Source organism: Alexandromys fortis, unplaced genomic scaffold, assembly GCF_014885135.2.
Source record: "Alexandromys fortis isolate MF-2015 unplaced genomic scaffold, M_Fortis_MF-2015_v1.1 scaffold_87, whole genome shotgun sequence".
Classification (NCBI taxonomy): domain Eukaryota; kingdom Metazoa; phylum Chordata; class Mammalia; order Rodentia; family Cricetidae; genus Alexandromys; species Alexandromys fortis.
Window position 1 is genome coordinate 1,359,574 of NW_026067971.1, and position 17,539 is coordinate 1,377,112.

Below are 17,539 nucleotides of genomic sequence, written 5' to 3' on the forward strand. Positions count from 1 at the left end.
CAGGCATTTTAGGGCAGCTCTATCCCTTACTAAAGTCTTCTTTGCATGATTTAATGTCTTCTAAGCAAATCTATTGGTAAATCCTTTTTATTACCTTGAATTCCTTTGGCATTACTACCTCATATTTAAAAAGACAAAAAAATAAGATAAAATACCACAAACCTCTCAAGCATTCAGCTGGAAGCCAGACCTGGGTGTTGTGGAATAATCTTTTTATACAATGTAAAGATGTGTCTTTGCCAAGGTGCCTTTTGATTGGCTTAATAGAGAGCCGAATGGCCAATAGCTAGGCAGGAAGAGGTTAGGCGTGGAGAGAGAGAGGAAGAGGAGATGAATCTAGGTGCTAGAAACACACCAGAGGCCATGGAGAGGAAAACAGGAGGAGCAAGATGGAAGGGAGGAAAAAGCCAGGAGGCAAAATGTAGATGAACATAAGTGTGTTAATTTAAGTTATAAGAGTTAGAGGGGCCGGGTGATGGTGCCGCACGCCTTTAATCCCAGCACTTGGGAGGCAGAGGCAGGCGGATCTCTTTGAGTTCGAGACCAGCTTGGTCTACAGAGCTAGTTCCAGGACAGGCTCCAAAGCCACAGAGAAACCCTGTCTTGAAAAACCAAAAAAAAAAAAAAAAAAAAAAAAAAAAGAGCTAGAGGGACAAGCCCAAGCTATAGGCCAAGCTTTCATAATTAGCAATAGGTGTTCATATCATTTTTTGTGTGCTGGCAGCCAAAAGGAAAGTCCTGGAATGTTCACTGCAATGAAGTCTCACTTGGTCAGTAAACATGCTGATCAGTTAGTTCCAGGGAAGGAAAGTGTCTCAGGGTAGTCTGTTAGCTGTAGCCTGTGGCTTCCACACCCCACCTCAAGCTTCATGAAAGTGCTGAATTGCTGCTGATCAAAGCCCAGAGACTGAACAACCAGGCGGGAGAGGGGTGATAAACTGAACCCTTCAAATCAGCTGGTGATGAAAGCATTCAAGAGAAGGCGGAGAGGCATAAAGAATGTAGCTGGGGCAGAAGGTGGGGAATAGAAACTACTTAGCACCTACGAGGCCGTAACTTGAACCCCCAGCACCACACACAAAACAGAACAATCCTCTTAGTAAAATCTTTTATTTGGTCTATGTTTAAAGTGTAAAAAAATTATAAGCTGGGATATTTGATGACGTGGAAGAAAGGGGAAGCCAAATCAAAGAGCAACATCCATTTCAAATCAAAAAGTCGAATTTCTAAAACACCACCGTCTTGTAATTATCCCCATCGTATCTCCGTTGTGGAAGATTTGGAAAGACTTGGGCTGAAGAGGTGTGTTCTGAGGTCAGCTGCTTCAGAGAGAGCTCTCCCCTGTGAGGGAAGCACAGAATCGTTTCTCAATTTCTCAGTCGATGTTTTTGGTTTTAACCAACATGAATTTGCAGAACCATCTTAGGACCCACTGAGAAGTTAGACCCACACAGACAGGACCGTGTTCCCACATCCTGTGCCTCCTTTCCCTGTGGGCTACCACCAGGTGTTACCGTGGGAGGTTTACCACAGCTGAGAGCCAACACCGGCACACGATTAACCAGCGTGGACTTGATTCAGATTCCTCACAGCTTTACCAAGCTGCCCTTTCTGTTCCGAGATCCTGTCCAAGCACCGAAGTGTACGGGGTTGTTAGAATCCGTAGGTTCCTCTCACTAATCGTGCATAATAGTGTATCCGAGTCCTTTTGTCTGTTTTTTCAATTATTTTATGTGTATTTTTGCCTGCATGCCTGTCTGTGCACGTGTGTGTGAGGCCAGAAGACAGCATCACATTCCCTGGAACTGGACTTACAGACAGTGTGAGCCATCATGTGGGTGCTGGGAATCGAACCTGGGACCTTTCTCTGTAGCCCTGTGGATATGTTTTGTTTGGAGACTGGGTCTCATGCAGCCCAGGCTGGCCACAGAGATTGGAATTTTCTAGGTTCGGAGGCTAATTACTTTATCTTGGGTTAGTGTTAGCTTTGGGGACAGCTAGTCCTTGCCCCGTTCTGTAACGCCTTATGATATGAAAACATACAATCAAACAAAACCTCTGAGAAGCTACTAACTTAGCAGAACAAAATTCGACCAATCCAGGAGCTAAGAACATCATCCGATAGCATCTGAGCGCTTAAAATAGCTCCATCCATCTCCTCATAACCCCCTGTCTGGTGCACCCACCAATGTAGCTTAAAGTTGCATTGATATATGACTCTCTTTGTCCTGTAAAACCATAAAAATGCCATAAAACTGCTTCCATGTTGGAACATGGAATCTGAGTTAACAGATCTGTGCTCCTGGGCAGTGGTTACTCACAATGGCTCCAAAATAAACTATCTCTTATCCCCTTTAGGACGAAAACTGGTTTTTACATGGACAATGTGTTTATTTAACTTCTTGCTTCTGGCCTTCATCCTGTCCACTGTATTATATACTATTATTGTTTCTCTCAAAAACAGCTCTGCTCACTTAAAATCTCTGATCCTTCCCCAATGCTTGCCAGTCATTAGCCCACTACCCACCCATGGCAATGCCAGTCATTAGCCCACTAACCACCCACGCTACTCACCCACGGCATGCCGGGGCACAATTTCACTTTAAAAAAGGAATCTGTTGTTTCATTGTTTTTTCTGCATACACAATATGCTCTAGTCAAATTGACCCTAGTCCCATAAAGGTGGGTGATTTTTTTTTTCCCTAAAAAAGAGTTTTGCCTTCATAGTTTGAAGTTCTTGACTAGAAGCTGCAGAATATTTTATCCGTAGCAGTCCCATGTCCACCCTACTGTATGTCCCAAGGCTGGCCTGTGACGTAGAGCAGTTCTTCCCTCCCCATCCATCTCACTGGCTCTGCCCAGGGGAAGCCCAAGAGGGCATCAGCTGAGGTTGGAGGTTTTTAGCTTAACCCGGTGTTCAGGATTGCCTTGGGATGTTTGTTCCCTTTACTGAGAGGATTCTGTTGTTCTTCAGGGAGCCTTGGTCCCTGAGGGGTTCTGGGACCCATCCCACTTTCTCCTGGGACTTAGAGGAAGTAACAGCTGAGGCGCTGTTGCTGAGTAGGTAACTGCCCTGGGTCACCTGTCTCCATCCACATCTCCGTCACCAGCCTGTTACAGTCAGCTACTGACAACTTCTCTAGACCCCAAACCCACTTCTTTCAAGAAACGTTCTTTACTCATCTCACGATGTCACCTCCCTGCAGCGCTCTGTCTAAAGGCACCCATTTAACACGACGCTCTACTCAGGGGCTGTAAGGATGGGGAACTAGTGAGACGGGGGTTTCTTCTTCTGGAACTCAGTCCTCTGCTTCCCCTACGCTTGGGATTAAAGGTGTGGCTACCAGCTCCCGCCCGTAGCTGATTTTTCATGCATTACTAGATATTTCATACATTAATTGCTAAGCAAATGGATAGTGTTTTATACATTTTTCAAGAATTGTTTGGGGGATGCTGAAGAGAGAGCTCAGCAGTTAATAGTATTTGTTCTTGCAGAGAACCTGGATTGGGTTCCCAACACCATGTGGTGCTTACAGCCACTGTAACTATAGTTCCAGAGGATCTAACTTTCTCTTCTAACCTCCGTGGGTGCCACACACACACACACACACACACACACGCACACGCACACGCACACGCACATGCACACAGAAAGACAAAACATTCTCACACATAAAATAGATAAAACTTAAAAAAAAAAACCAGGTGGGGGGCAGGGACTTGAGAGATGGCTTCAGGGTTGAAAGCACTTGCTGCTCTTCCAGAGGGCAGAGTTGTCCCCAGTACCCACATCAGGTGACTCACAGGTACCTTTAACTCCATCCAGCTCCAGGAAATCTGCTGCCCTCTTCTGGGCTCTGCAGGTACCTGCACACATGTGCACGCATGCACACAGACATACTTGCGCACATGCACGCACAAAGACATGCATGCATGGACACATGCATACTAAAAACAAAATATACCTTTAGAAATAATGTTTGCTAACCTATGTAATTATCCACTTCAGACAGGAAGTGGGGTATTGTAAAAAACGGGGAAATTAATGTTATCTTGTCTCGTACAGAGAGAAGAGACAATTTCGGGTTAATCTCTCCTCACCTGCGTTCTCAGCAGCTAAGTCTGGGAACAGTCAGCTGCAAGGGGAGTTACAGAGGAAGAAATGTTATCCAGCGTTTCCAAATGTCATCAGCTCCTTCTCTAGCCCTTGCAAAGGGCATTTGTGTTCATTTTGTTCATTAATGTATTTTGTTTTGGAGTATTTATACATTTTTATTCTAATTTGAGATCTCTTAATAAGATATACAGTCACTTATTTAATGCACAGTTGCCTTTATTTGCGTTTGTTGTAGACATTTGCACTAAGTACCTCCACCCACGACTTCTATTCTGGTAGATGTGGTGAGGTGCTGAGTGACTGGGCAGGTAGAGCTCCATGTGCGTATGAGTCTAGGGGGCCGCAGAGGTGGCTCAACAGCTAAGTGTGCCCGCTGCTCTCAAAAAGGACCCATGTTTGGTTCCCAGCACCCTCTTAGACGGCTTTGTGCAGATGCACGTGCAGACGCACATGTATGTGTCCTTTAAAATGCAATCTCAGAAATCAGTAAGACTTTATAAACACTCTTGCACAACTAAATGTGCGATCTTAGTTACTTATCAAGAAATATATTCCCACGTGACTGTATATGTAAATGTTTACTGGACAAAGCTGGATTTACTAAGTAGCTCATATGGATTTCAGTCTAGCATTGGCCAAGGGACATCTATGCCTCTCTGGCGCAGCTGAGGACCTTATCTGTTAAACCTCATCTTCTCAGCAAATGAATTTGTATACCACAGATAACCTAAATGTTGCAGACTCTGTCATTCTGCTTTTTAGCATAGTATATATTTTTAAATTCTCACCTTACAACTGTTTACCTGTTTCACCACATTGTCTGTTTTGTTTGCTTGCTTGTTTGTTTTCCAGACAGGGTTTCTCTGTAGCTTTGGAGCCTGTCCTGGAACTAGCTCTTGTAGACCAGGCTGCCCTGGAACTCACAGAGATCCGCCTGCCTCTGCCTCCCGAGTGCTGGGATTAAAGGCGTGCACCACCACCTCCCGGCTTCACCACATTGTCTTAGTATGAAGTATATCTTTTGCTTTTCTTTATTTATTTGTCTTTTCAGTTTTTAAAAACACCTGCTCCCCCTCCCCCTGCAGGTATGTTCACCTATGCAAGAGGTCAGACTGACATTGAAGTATCTTTCTCCATCACTTCTCCACTTTTGTTTTTCAGACAGGGTCTCACTAACCTGAAACTTGCTCTTTCACCTGGGCTTGCTAGCCAGTGAGTTCCGGGGATTCTCTGTTTTTGCCCCCTGTGCTATGCCCAGCTTTCACACATGCTCCCCTCACCCCCGCCAGATACACAGACACAGACAGACAGACAGACAGACAGACAGACAGACAGACACACACACACACACACACACACACACACACACACACACACTGGTTCTGGGCATCTAAACCCTGGTTCTTGTACTTACACAGCAAGTACTTACACGGTGAATCATAACGCCACCCCTCGTTTTATTTTGTGAGAGAGGCCCTTCTTAGATTGTCATAGCCATCATAGTCCTGACTAGTCTGGAACTTATGAGACAAGGCTGGGCTTGAGGGTAACCCTTCTTCCGCCTCCTGAGTTTTGGGGTTAAAGGATAGACCACTATACCTAACTTCAACTTTTTTTTTTGTTTACTCTACTCTGGTAGCTAATAAGTTACAGTAAAATGCTTCATTAATAGACCAAAGCCGTCCTGGTAGGTTTATAAAAATTCATCATTACTAAAATATACCTCAAAGTGAGAAGAAAGCAAAACCAATCATATCATATTATTACAATGAGATCGCTCTTTGGGAGACTTACAGAATTGCTATTTTGAGTTGTTATTCCCAAAAATGAATAAATTGCCCAGCCCCCAGCTCTGTTTCTCAAGTCCCACATTGACTCACCATCCGGCTCTTAGAAAGCATTCATGGCTCTCCTCCGGTTAATGTCTCTCTTGATTTGGCACACAGAGCAAACAGGACAGAAGAGAGTGACCAAATAGTCATCACAAATGGATCCCTGTGAAAGACGTGAAGAGACATGAGTGTACGGCCTGCTGCTGGGGATATATTTAGAGAACAGAAAGTCCTGACTCTTTGGATTCAGTTTACTTTATTTCTTTTTATGTTTATTCTTTTTGTGTGTGTGAATATGTGTTTGTATGTGTGTGCATGTGTGTACGTGTGTGTGCATTGTGTACGTGTGTGCATGTGTATGTACATGTGTGTGCATGTATATATGTGTGTGTACGTGTACATGTGTGTGCACACATGTGTGCTCACAGAGGTCAGAGGGAAACCTTCACTTCTCTCTACCCACCAAGTGGGTCCTGGTCTTCCAGTGTGATTGGAAGAGCCTTTATCCATGGAGCCATCTCACTGGCCCTGGATTTGGTCTAGAGGGGTACTTCCAGGAAAACTTTAGCTGACTTTTCCATGCAACACTTGCCTCCCTGTTCCAGTACTTTATAATTCTGAGAATATAAGATTTAATCAAACTACCAAGTCCAAGAGTGCAATAAGGAGACTCGGGAAGTCAGCTCTCACAGCCAGGAAGCTCCTGGCTCAACACAGTTACAGCAGGAGAAAAACACGGACAAGCGATGCGCTGGACATTTGGGGAAGAGAATTAGGGAAGTGGCAGACAATTTGGGGTCAAAGCACTCCCAAGTACTAAGTAATAAAAAAGTAAAAGTTTGGCAGGAAATGTAACCACATTCACTATAAGACACTGACGGCGATGTTGAATGAAGAAGTGTTGGGGTCATAATATAAAACCTGGACATGGAATTAGCCAAAGATACAAAGAACCATGTAGGAGAGAGTGGGGTGGGAACCCAGAAGGGACAGAGGACTAAAGTCCAGGCCTCTGCGAAGTCCATAGGTAAATCCCACATTGAGAAGAAAATATTCAAAGGAAAAGCAAAAAAAGTGTTTCTGTAGAGGGCAAAGTAGGTGAAGAAAATTAGGGGAGGGTTGTTTTCCTTGACAATCTATAAAATGAGATCATTTAAAGCTTCAGAGTTTTCATACATTAAAAAAGAAAGCCACAGGGGCTGGAGAGATGGCTCAGTGGTTAAGAGCACCGGCTGCTCTTCAAGAGGTCCTGAGTTCAATTCCCAGCAACCACATGGTGGCTCACAACCATCTGTAATGAGATCTGGCGCCCTCCTCTGGCATGTGGGCAAACATGGAGGTAGAATGTTGTATACAAAATAAATAAATAAATAAATAGAAAGCCACACTAGAAAACAGGGGCTGGTGGCCTTTAGAAGGGCCAGAAATCCTGAGCAATTTAAGTACAGACGGTGGTGGAGGAGAAAGTCAAACAAAGTCAAACAAAATGGGCAACCTGAAGCAGCAGCCATGGGGAAGGAGTGGGGACTCTACACTAGACAAACCCCAAGCTCAGCAGCAAAGGGCAGGGGAGGAGGAGGGGAGCAGGCAGTGCAGGGGAGGAGGGGAGCAGGCAGGGGAGGAGGGGAGCAGGCAGGGGAGGAGGTGAGCAGGCAGGGGAGGAGGAGGTGAGCAGGCAGTGCAGGGGAGGAGGAGGGGAGCAGGCAGGGGAGGAGGGGAGCAGGCAGAGCAGGGGAGGAGGAGGGGAGCAGGCAGGGGAGGAGGAGGGGAGCAGGCAGCACAGTTCTCCCAGGATAATCAAAGCCAAGGCCCCTCACGTGGGTCTCAGGGCTCCGGGAGAGGCAGGGTAGAAAACAGTGGGTAGTGTCCCAGAGAGTAGGTTGCGAGCTCACAGGGTACAAACACTCTGAGAGATACTGCCAAATATTCCTCCAAGACTATCAGTTCACAAACCTGCATTGACACAAATGTATATCTGTGAGTTACCGGGCAGAAACATGTCTACAGAGGATGCACACAAGCTATTACTAATTTCCAAGCAGAAGACTTGGTTATTAATTTTCACTTTTTACTCCATGTATTTCTGTTTAAATTTGTTAGATATTTTAACATTGCTTTGTAATAAAAGAAGACTAACTAAATTTCTCAATTAAAAAAACAATTTTAACAAAATAAACTAGGTTCCTAGAAAATGTTGCACGTGTGTGTTCCCTGTGATGGTTAAGTTTGTGTGTTACCCAGTCTAGGCCACAGCCAAGCATAGACGTTTGGCTCAACATTATTCTAGATGTTTTTTGAAGATATATTTGAGACAAAATTAACATTTAAATCTTCAGACTTGGAATAGAGCAGATCACTTCATATAATTCAGATGGCCTCTCTTCCAGTCAGCGGCAGACCAGTTTGTAATAGGACCTGAGGCTAGCTCATCAGGCTGGGGCCAGGAGGGCCAGCGGGACCAGCGAGCCACAGGGTCCATCTGTCTCCACCTCCCAGTGCCGGGACTGAACTCAGGCTCGCGGGGCACACATTCTACTGACTGAGCTCTCTTCGGCTGTATCCTTTCGCCGGTTCCTCCTTCCTTCCCTTCCTTTCAACAGGGTCACAGTGCTCAGGCTGGTGCCAAACTCCCAATCTTTCTACTTCAGCCTCCCAAGTCCTAAGATTACAGGTGTGTGTGCTACATGCTCAGCTGTGTGTGCTACCATGTTTGTGTGTGTGTGTGTGTGTGTGTGCGCGCTACCGTGCTCATGTGTGTACTACCATGCTTAGCTGGTTGAAGACCTTGGAGAAGGAGGAGGAGAAGAAAGAGGAGGAGATGGACGGCTTTTGAATAAGGAAGACTCCACTCGTAAACTGCCTGTTGACTTGATCTTCAGCTCATTCACTAATACCTAGCTTGACAGCCTGCACTTCAAGTTTTGGACTTACTGGCTTCCATCACTGCATGACTTTAAAATAAATGTCTGTCTGTCTGTCTGTCTGTCTGTCTGTCTGTCTGTCTCTCTCTCTCTCTCTCTCTCTCTCTCTCTCTTGCTCTGACTTTCTTTTTCCTTTCTTTTCTTTTTTTTAGACAGGATTTCTCAGCCAGGTGGTGGCGGCACACACTTTAAATCCTAGCATTTGGGAAGGCGGATCTCTGTGAGTTCGCGGCCAGTCTGGTCCACTTAGCGAGGCTAGGATGGTTACACAGAGAAACCCTGTCTCAAAAAACAATCAATCAATAAATAAATACAGAGATCCTCCTGCATCCTGCGTGCTGGAATTAAGGGGTGTGCCACCACTATGCGATTTTTTTTTTCTTTACCTCTATCTCTGTCCCTTTCTCTCTCTATGCACACACAGAGGGAGGCAAATATATATGTGTGTGTACATTCCTATATGATATATAGAGATATGTGTACACACACATATGCACGCACATCTACTTACCCTATGGACCGCTTCTTGTGTAACTCTAATTAAAACACTACCCCATTTCATACAGTGACGCAGGAGTAAGGGAAAAGGTGTCCACAGACAGTTTGGACGGGACATCGTCTCTCTCTGACACTGGGGCACACCTCTGGGCCAAAGACTCTGCCTCTTACAGACTTTGAAGTCTTCATTGATAAGACATGGCGGACCCTACCCCACAACCCACACAGGCATTACAAGGTCGGTGGTGAGTTCAGGCCCCTGAAGCTCACTAGGCTCTAGATAATCCTCTATTGTAGTCTACACCTTGCAAATACAAATTGTTTGCCTTCTAGGATGTTCAGAGGGCACACAAGAAGAGGGACTACTGCCAAGTCAACTGAATTTAGGGTTGTACACGCTACAAAGCTCTGGCCAAACAAATTCAGAGCCCTGATACCATCAAACTCCGGCCACTCCTACAACAGCGATGGTAAATTCTGTTGCAGCCTGAATAATAAAAGGTGAGAGACTCACGGGAATGCCATATCGGGTTCGGTAGAGCGTCCTCATTGCCACAGTTGTCCCACACAAACAGCATTCATTCATGTCGGCTGCCACTTGACACCCAAGGCATGTGAAGCAAAATGTCCCGCAGAGGCCTGGAAACACAAAAACAGGGGTACAGGTTACTCTGGTTTGCCCACGTCAGCTAAGGCCAAGAGCGATCACATAGTGGGGGACCTTCCCCTCTCTGCAGCCAAGTCTGTCCTCGTTGTTTGGGTGGAGCTTTGTTACGTGCGCACCCCCATCATTTCCAGAGCGACTGCCGGGGGGAAAAGACCTAGCTCTTTCTGCAGGAGGGCCGCTCATGTGCTAACTACTGAAACCCACCCGTGTTCCAGGTCAAACCCTAGGTACTGACGATACTCCCAGCTGAGATCCAATAGGGACCTAATAGGAAAGGATGTGCAGGGGAGAGCTAGCCTCACTTCAGAGCGCAGCCCATGAGGCCCTGAACAGGAAGTGCTGCCTGAGCTGGAAAGTGAAGCAGGGTTAGAAACTGTTAAAAGGAACCGAAGGGAATAACGCCTCCTGGAGACAATTTGTCATATTCATTCACTGTGGCCAGTGTCCTGGGATAGGATGGGGATGAAGTTAGGGGGTGACCTAGGCTTAAGGCAGCGTGTGTGTGTGTGTGTGTGTGTGTGTGTGTGTGTCTGTGTGCGTGTACATGTACAGAAGTCATGCTGACAAATCAGGTGGTGTTTGCTTCTGCCGTCAAGGCCAGGAGGAAGCACCAAGTATTTGTACAGGGAGAATGATTTGGCCAGATCTGCTTTAAGAAAATCTTCATAAACTGGGTGGTGGTGCTGCACACTTTTAATTCCAGTACTCAAGAGGTAGGATCAGAGGCAGGCGGATTTCTAAGTTCTGAGTTCAAGGCCAGTCTGGTCTACAGCGTGAGTTCCAGGACAACCAGGGCTACACAGAGAAACTCTGTCTTGAAAAACCAGAAGAAAAAAAAAATCTGCCACAAAGCAATGAAGGCTGCCCTGGCCCCTTTAAAAATTACATTTTAGTGTTTGTGTGTGGAGGCATGAAACCGTGAAGGTCAGAGGATAATTTCCAGGAGTAGGTCCTCTCCTTCTACCATGTGGGTCAAGTCTGGCCACAGGCACTTCCACTGAGTCATCCTGACAGCCCCTGCATCAAAACTCACATAGCCAAGGAATTGAACACTCAAATAATTGAGCAATAACTTGGGGTTGGAGGATTCAAATTTAATGTTTAGGGAATTTGACTATCGTAAGTCTTTATTATAACTTTGATTTTCAGATATCAAAACAATGTCATGAGGCATGTTAGTCAACCAGCCGTGTTAGCTGGGAAGTCAAGGGGAGCTGGTGAAGGGTCACGCGTGTAATTCCTTCTGTCTGTGCTCACCGTGTAATTATTAGCTTTGTTCCGTTCCAAGGTCTGTTCCATTGCAAGCTAAAGCTGGTGTATTTATTTCCCTACCATTCTGAGGAACAGGCCTCAAAGCAAAACTTTTGTTCCTGATTTGCTAAGGACAAAGTCTCTGGTTCACTTTGCCACCCCACCTGACTTTCTTCCAAGTTCACTTAGAGAGATGTCCTGTGATATAACTATAAAACGGCATTTTAGTATTGTATAACCAAGAAGAGATTTCATGACTATTGCTTTTTTTTTTCTTAATCCCAGCACTCAGGAGGCAGAGGCATTTCTGTGAGTTTAAGGCCAGCCTGGTCTACATATGAGTTCCAGAACAGCCACGGCTACACAGAGAAACTCTGTCTCAAAAAATAAAACAAACGAAAAAAACCAAAACCAAAAAAAGTCAGGTTCAAGTAAAAAATGTTTCATTTATGTATAATCTGTTTATAAAATTAGGCCAAGCCTGTTCAGTTTGAGAATCACTTAAAGCTTCCAATACCTTAACTCTAGAATTTATTTTAGGGGTAACATCATTATTTTGCGGGGACAGGAGAAGAGTCAGCTATAATCAGTAGTCTGTCTTTGATGCTGACTGTACCGTTCCAGGTTGTCTAGGCGTCTAAATAAGTTAGCAGTTTTCAACACAGTAAGGGAGGAACGGACCCCGAATCGGTTGGGGGGGCACCTTCCCTGTACTTACAGACTCCGCAGTCATTGAAGCAATCGCACAGGCTGGTCTGCCAGTTGGAATTCTGGGGAGCACGAACAAATCCAGGTTGAGTCACAATTACTGTTTGTGGTTGAGCCATCTTCAGTGCGAGGTCTCAGATGCCCTGGTCTGAAAAAGAAAATGCTGGTATTAACTGCCTGGAGCTGCCGAGGGGAAGAAGGCGATGTGTTGGGGAAGGCGCTGTGTTCCCCTCCTAGGCTGGAACTAACCGCTGTGCTCTACAGGCTAGAGAGGGATGTGGTTGGAGAAATCAACTTGTTGGTCTCTAAGAGCATTGCAGTCTCCACCTCTGAGGGCACAGAGGCCCCAGGAGACCAGAGTTCACTGAACTGAAGGCGAGCAGATGCTTCTCATGGGCAAAAGAAACGAAAGAGGGCTGATCTGGAGCTATTTATAAACAGGTACCTGCTGTCCAGGAGCTAGGAAACAAACAACTGGCCTGTGACAGAGGTAGGGTCAGGGAACCATGGAAAACCACCTTTTCTTAAGCCAACAGCCAGAGCGGAGTGCATCCCCACCCTCCTCCCCCTTGCTCTGCCTCTTCCGGTTTTGACAGCTTCTCCTGCATCCAAGCTGCTCCAAAACCGGTCCCTTTGTCAGCCCTGACACCAGGCAGGGACCAGCGAACCATAATAATAGTCCCACCAGGTTTCTATGGTGTTTTCTGGGTCAGGCTCTCATCATGTAGCCCAGGCTAGCTAGCTAGCTTAGAGCCTTCCAAATGCTGGAACTCTAGATGTGTGTCACCAGTCCCAGCTCAGCAAAGCCTATAAAATTTATTTTGTTAGGTGACTCCTAATTTCTCTTCATTACAAGAGAGTGTTGGGGTCCAAGGATGTACCTGATATTTGGAAGGGCAGGATCTTTGTTAAAGCCCTCATCTCTAAAGCCTCATGAGCTCAGATGAGCCATCTAACCAGCCACTTCATTTTCCATTTATTCATCTGTAAAACCGAAGTGGCCACCGGCCTGCCCACCTCACACATGCACTGAGAGCACCAAGTATAGTTTCCCGACAAGTTTAATGTTTTAAAAAATTCGTAAAAATCCAGTGGAGAGTGGCCATAACACAAACAGATTCGGTAAGGACATTGCTTCTGATGGTTTCCACACCCACCTTGTTGGTGATACTGCCAACTAGTTCATTGAGGTTCCAACCGATCAGGTCTGGTATTAGACCTTGCTTATCCATCTGCTCAGCTCTGACACTGAAAATGGTTATTTCCATTGAGTTGATAAGAAAATAGGGAATGTGGAGGGGGGTAAGTAAACTGTGAAATTTGAATCCTCTTTTAGTCTCTCTGTCTGGCTGAACACAGGACTGTCCCTGGTCTGTGAAGGTCTCTTAGAAAACAGGAAACTGTCTTTGTGAGTTCAAGGCCAGCCTGGCCTACAAGAGCTAGTTCCAAGACAGGCACCAAAGCTACAGAGAAACTCTGTCTCAATATACCAAAAAGAAAGAAAGAAAGAAAGAAAGAAAGAAAGAAAGAAAGAAAGAAAGAGAAAAAAGGAAACTTTTCTTAGTTAGAAAAGTGTGTGTGTGTGTTGTACATACAGTGTGTATACAGATGTGTGTGCCCTGTGAAGGCCTGATGGGGCCAGGTGTTCTGCTCCACCCCTCTGCCTCATTCCCTGGAGGTGGGCCAGTCCCTGGGCCTGACCCACAAGCCTCAGCATTCCACTCCTGCACTCCCTACCGTAGGTGGGGTGACAGGTGTGTGAAGCCACGCCCAGCTTCTTACCCAGCTGTGTGGGGGGGGAGATCACGCTCAGACTCTCACGTGTGCATCAGGCACACTTACCTGTTGAGCCGCTTCTCAGCCTCTTTCCTCTTTTCTCACTTTCTTGAGAAGTGTTAGGCTCACAGTAGGTATTTTAATTGTCTTGCTAGACTCACAGTAGGTTTTTTTAAAAAAAAAAAACATTTATTTCGTGTGTATGAGTGCTTAATCTGCACACCAGAAGGTACATCAGATCCCATTACAGATGGTTGTGAGCCACTGTGTGGTTGCTGGGAATTGAACTCAGGACCTCTGGAAGAACAGCCAGTGCTCTCCAGCCCTGTCACAGTAGGGATTTTAACTGTCTTGCTGAGTTATGCACTAACAGTGCGGGGGCATTTCTATTTAGGAATTCGGTGCATATTTTTAAAAGCACAAAAGGGCCGAGAATGGTGGCAAACACCGTTATTCCCAGCACTAGGGAGACAGAGGCAGGGCTAGCCTGGACTACAGAGTGCGTTCCACGATGGCATAAAGAGATCACCTCCTAAATAGAAAGAATGCTTTTCAAAACCGGGGATTTGGTCTGTCTCCTAGCGTCGGCTAGAAGCTTAGGTCACCTTTGCTTTCTCTAGATTCCATCACCTGCAACATCTGCTGGTTTAGTGTTTCCCTTGAATGGAAAAAGAAAGCAGCAAACGAAGCCAAGCCTCAAATGATGGGTGTGTTCACATATTTCTCCACATGACCGGGAGGGTTAAAGGATACTTTAAATATGCCTAAATCTTGGCACATACCAGTACGGTTAATAATAAATAAAACAGGCCTCCTGGTTACTACAGAGGAAAGTAAAATTGGTTTAATTTTAAAAGAGGCAGGCTAGGCATGGTGATGCACACCTTTAGCCCAGCGTTCCTTCTATCCAGGCTCATGTGAGGGCTACATTGTGAGACCCTATCTGTGAGATCCAGGATTACATTGTGAGTTCCTATCTATAAGAGAGGGGTGGAGCGCACAGGGGGTGGGAGAGGGACAGAGGCTTACAAAGACCTCTTAAATGTCTGCATCTGTTGACCATTGTCATGATCAGTAAACAACTCTAAAGGCTTCTCTTCCCATCACTGAGTGTATTCTGCAAATAGTGTGTGTCTTTAAAGGTTTAGCAAAACAAGGATAAGTAGAATGGGCACAAAATTTGACACTGAGAATGGTTTTTTAAAAAAAAATCAAAGCAAGAGAGATTCAGAAGTCCCAAGGTTAGGAAATAATGAAAAGACCAAATAACTTACAAAAGAAATGAAAAGGGAAAAAAGCTTAAATATATGAAAAGACGCATGAAGCATCCCCAAAAATGCCATCTGTTAGGGAAAATTGAAAACCTGAGGGTCTTGGGCATTGTTTGGCATTGGCAGAGTCCCAGGGTTGATCTTTAGCACTAAACCTTGGTCTGAGCAATCAGGAGGGAGCAGCTGTCTGCTGTCTGCTGGAGGGCAAGTGCCTCAGTGAGAATAGCTAGCTTACTCAGGAGGCACTCGGTTAAGCAATATGGCTGTAACTGGGTTAACTTGGGAAATGCAAATGGTGAGGTCCCTATGAGGCTTATGAACACCATGGTGGAGGGCCCAAAGATGAGCAAAACTTCAAACCAGGCAGCGCAAGCCGCCGATAGTCCCAGCACCTGCAGAGCCGAAGTGGGAACGTCATTAGGACCTAGTTCTACACCAACCTGAGCAGTGTAGCAAGATCTTGTCTAAAAAACAAAACCAAAAAAAGTAAAAACCATCAGGGCGTGTGCCAGGACTCAGAATCCATGAGGCAAGCAGGTTCATGAGCACACAGACACATAGATAAATAGGATAGAGGTACATAAAGAAAATGTTCTGATTATGTTAGGTAGATGACAGAGGTAAATAAAGAAACGTTCTGATTAAGTCCATAGAGAGGATACACCCACTGCCCAAACCTTGATTACTACATGTCATTGTTCAATAAAAGAGCAGGGTTCACTGGTGGGAGCTCCAAGGCAGGGAAAGGGAAGGCCGAAGATGAACCTGAGGAGTGTGACTTCAGCAAGCAAAGAGGCCTCAAGGTAGACCTAATCAACACAACCACTGCTGAATGGGGGATGGGGAGACTTCTGAGGGAACCTGAGGACCAGATTTAGAAGAGTTTGAGTAAAAAGTAATGTTATGGTTAGATTATAACTCATAAAATAAATTATCTGCAACACTCTATATATTATCTGTATTATATCCATATAATAATAGTTTAGATAAATAAACAGAATTTTAAATGGAGAGGAAGAATGGTACTTTCCTCCTTCTGGTTAGCGAGTATAGAAGGAAGAACAGAAATTTAAGACCAGCACTTGGCATACACCATAATACATACTAACTGCTGTAGGCAAGACCAATGGGTGGAGTCTGTGATATTACGAAGGTATTTTTCATTTTTACCTAGGGCTCCTGGTTTATTATTCCTTCTCCTAAGCAAGCCATAGAGACGGGATTTCACTTCTCCAGAGTCAAAGAAACTAATCTTTCCCATCTTTCTGTCTTGGAGTTGGCCATGTAGACAGTTTCCTGTCTCCTTCGTCAGATGGCCAATCACGCATGCCCACTGGATGATCTGGCCCGTGAGGAAGAACACTGAAGAATGTGGCCAGATGGGGCGTGATGCTTCCCCACCTAGTCTGTGAGGCCTTGGTGGCCACACAGCGACATCTCACAAAGGACAGAGTTAAAGATGGCTGGAAATGTAGTTCCATAGGTAGAGTACTTGCTTAGCATGCAAGAAGTCCTGGGTTCCATCCCCAGCACTGTATAAAACTAGGCATGGCACACATTCCAGTCATCCCAGGACTTGCTGGACAGAGGCAGGAGTTCAGAGCCGTCAGCTCTGTAGTGTGTAGTGAGTTTAAGGACACCTGGACTACAGGAGACCCTGCTTCATAACAACAGAAAAGTTTAGTCTGGAGTGGTAGGTAGTACACACAAGTATCCAGTGTGAGGCAGGAGGATTGTGACTTTGAAGCCAGGCAGTGCTATCTAGGGAGACTATGTAAATCCAAAGCAAATGCAACTAAGCAGCAAGAAAAACAATTCCACAAAAGTCTACAGGTAGTTAAATCTCCTTGCTCAAGGGAGAAGGCCCACAGTAGAAAAGTGTGGCCTGTCAGGAAGAGTTACTGGAAAGCCTTCTTAGAGAGTGCAGGCTGCAACTGAATGGTTTGGAAGAGGAACCATGAAATAGATATGCTAGCAGAAGGTGAAGGACTGTTTCCTGAGACACATGCTCATTTGTAGGGCCTCCCTGTGGCAGCTTTCCTGACGGGAAGGTTGAGTGAACGTCTTCCTCTTGCTTTCAGTTCATTTAGAAATTCACTAATTGTAGAGGGCACACAGTGGGACTGTGTATTATTGGTTCCTCACTACTGTTCTGTTGACGACAGTTCTGACTGAAGCCACCCGACACGTTCAAGCTGGTGAGAGACTACATTTTACTAGCTTGTCCTGGGACTTTTGCCTTTGGGGTACCTTCTCTAAAAGCATTTTTCTTCTGCTTCCTTCCTTTCTTTTCTTTCTTCTGCAATTTCTTTAGTTCATGTTTGTATGTGTTCATCTCTTTCTCGTGTGTGTGTGTGTGAGTGTGTGTGTGTGTGTGTGAGTGTGTGTATGTGTGTGTGAGAGAGAGGGAGGGAGAGAGGGAGGAAGGGACGGAGAGAGGGAGAGAGAGAGAGAGAGAGAGAGAGAGAGAGAGAGAGAGAGAGAGAGAGAGAGAGAGA

The 17,539-nt window shown here is 45.5% G+C and overlaps 1 protein-coding gene across 1 annotated transcript in view; it reads right to left on the reverse strand.

Moving 5' to 3' along the window:
• Positions 1 to 1,091: 1,091 nt before the first annotated feature.
• The window catches only part of Plac8 (placenta associated 8), a 21,681-nt gene continuing 5,233 nt past the window's right edge, over positions 1,092 to 17,539 (reverse strand). The window contains exons 2-5 of the mRNA XM_050155825.1: positions 12,005 to 12,142; positions 9,883 to 10,007; positions 5,998 to 6,112; positions 1,092 to 1,341 (exon numbers count right to left, since the gene is read on the reverse strand). Coding sequence (XP_050011782.1) covers positions 6,008 to 6,112; positions 9,883 to 10,007; positions 12,005 to 12,113 — 339 coding nt within the window. The 5' untranslated portion in view covers positions 12,114 to 12,142 and the 3' untranslated portion in view covers positions 1,092 to 1,341; positions 5,998 to 6,007. The remainder of the gene's footprint in view (positions 1,342 to 5,997; positions 6,113 to 9,882; positions 10,008 to 12,004; positions 12,143 to 17,539) is intronic.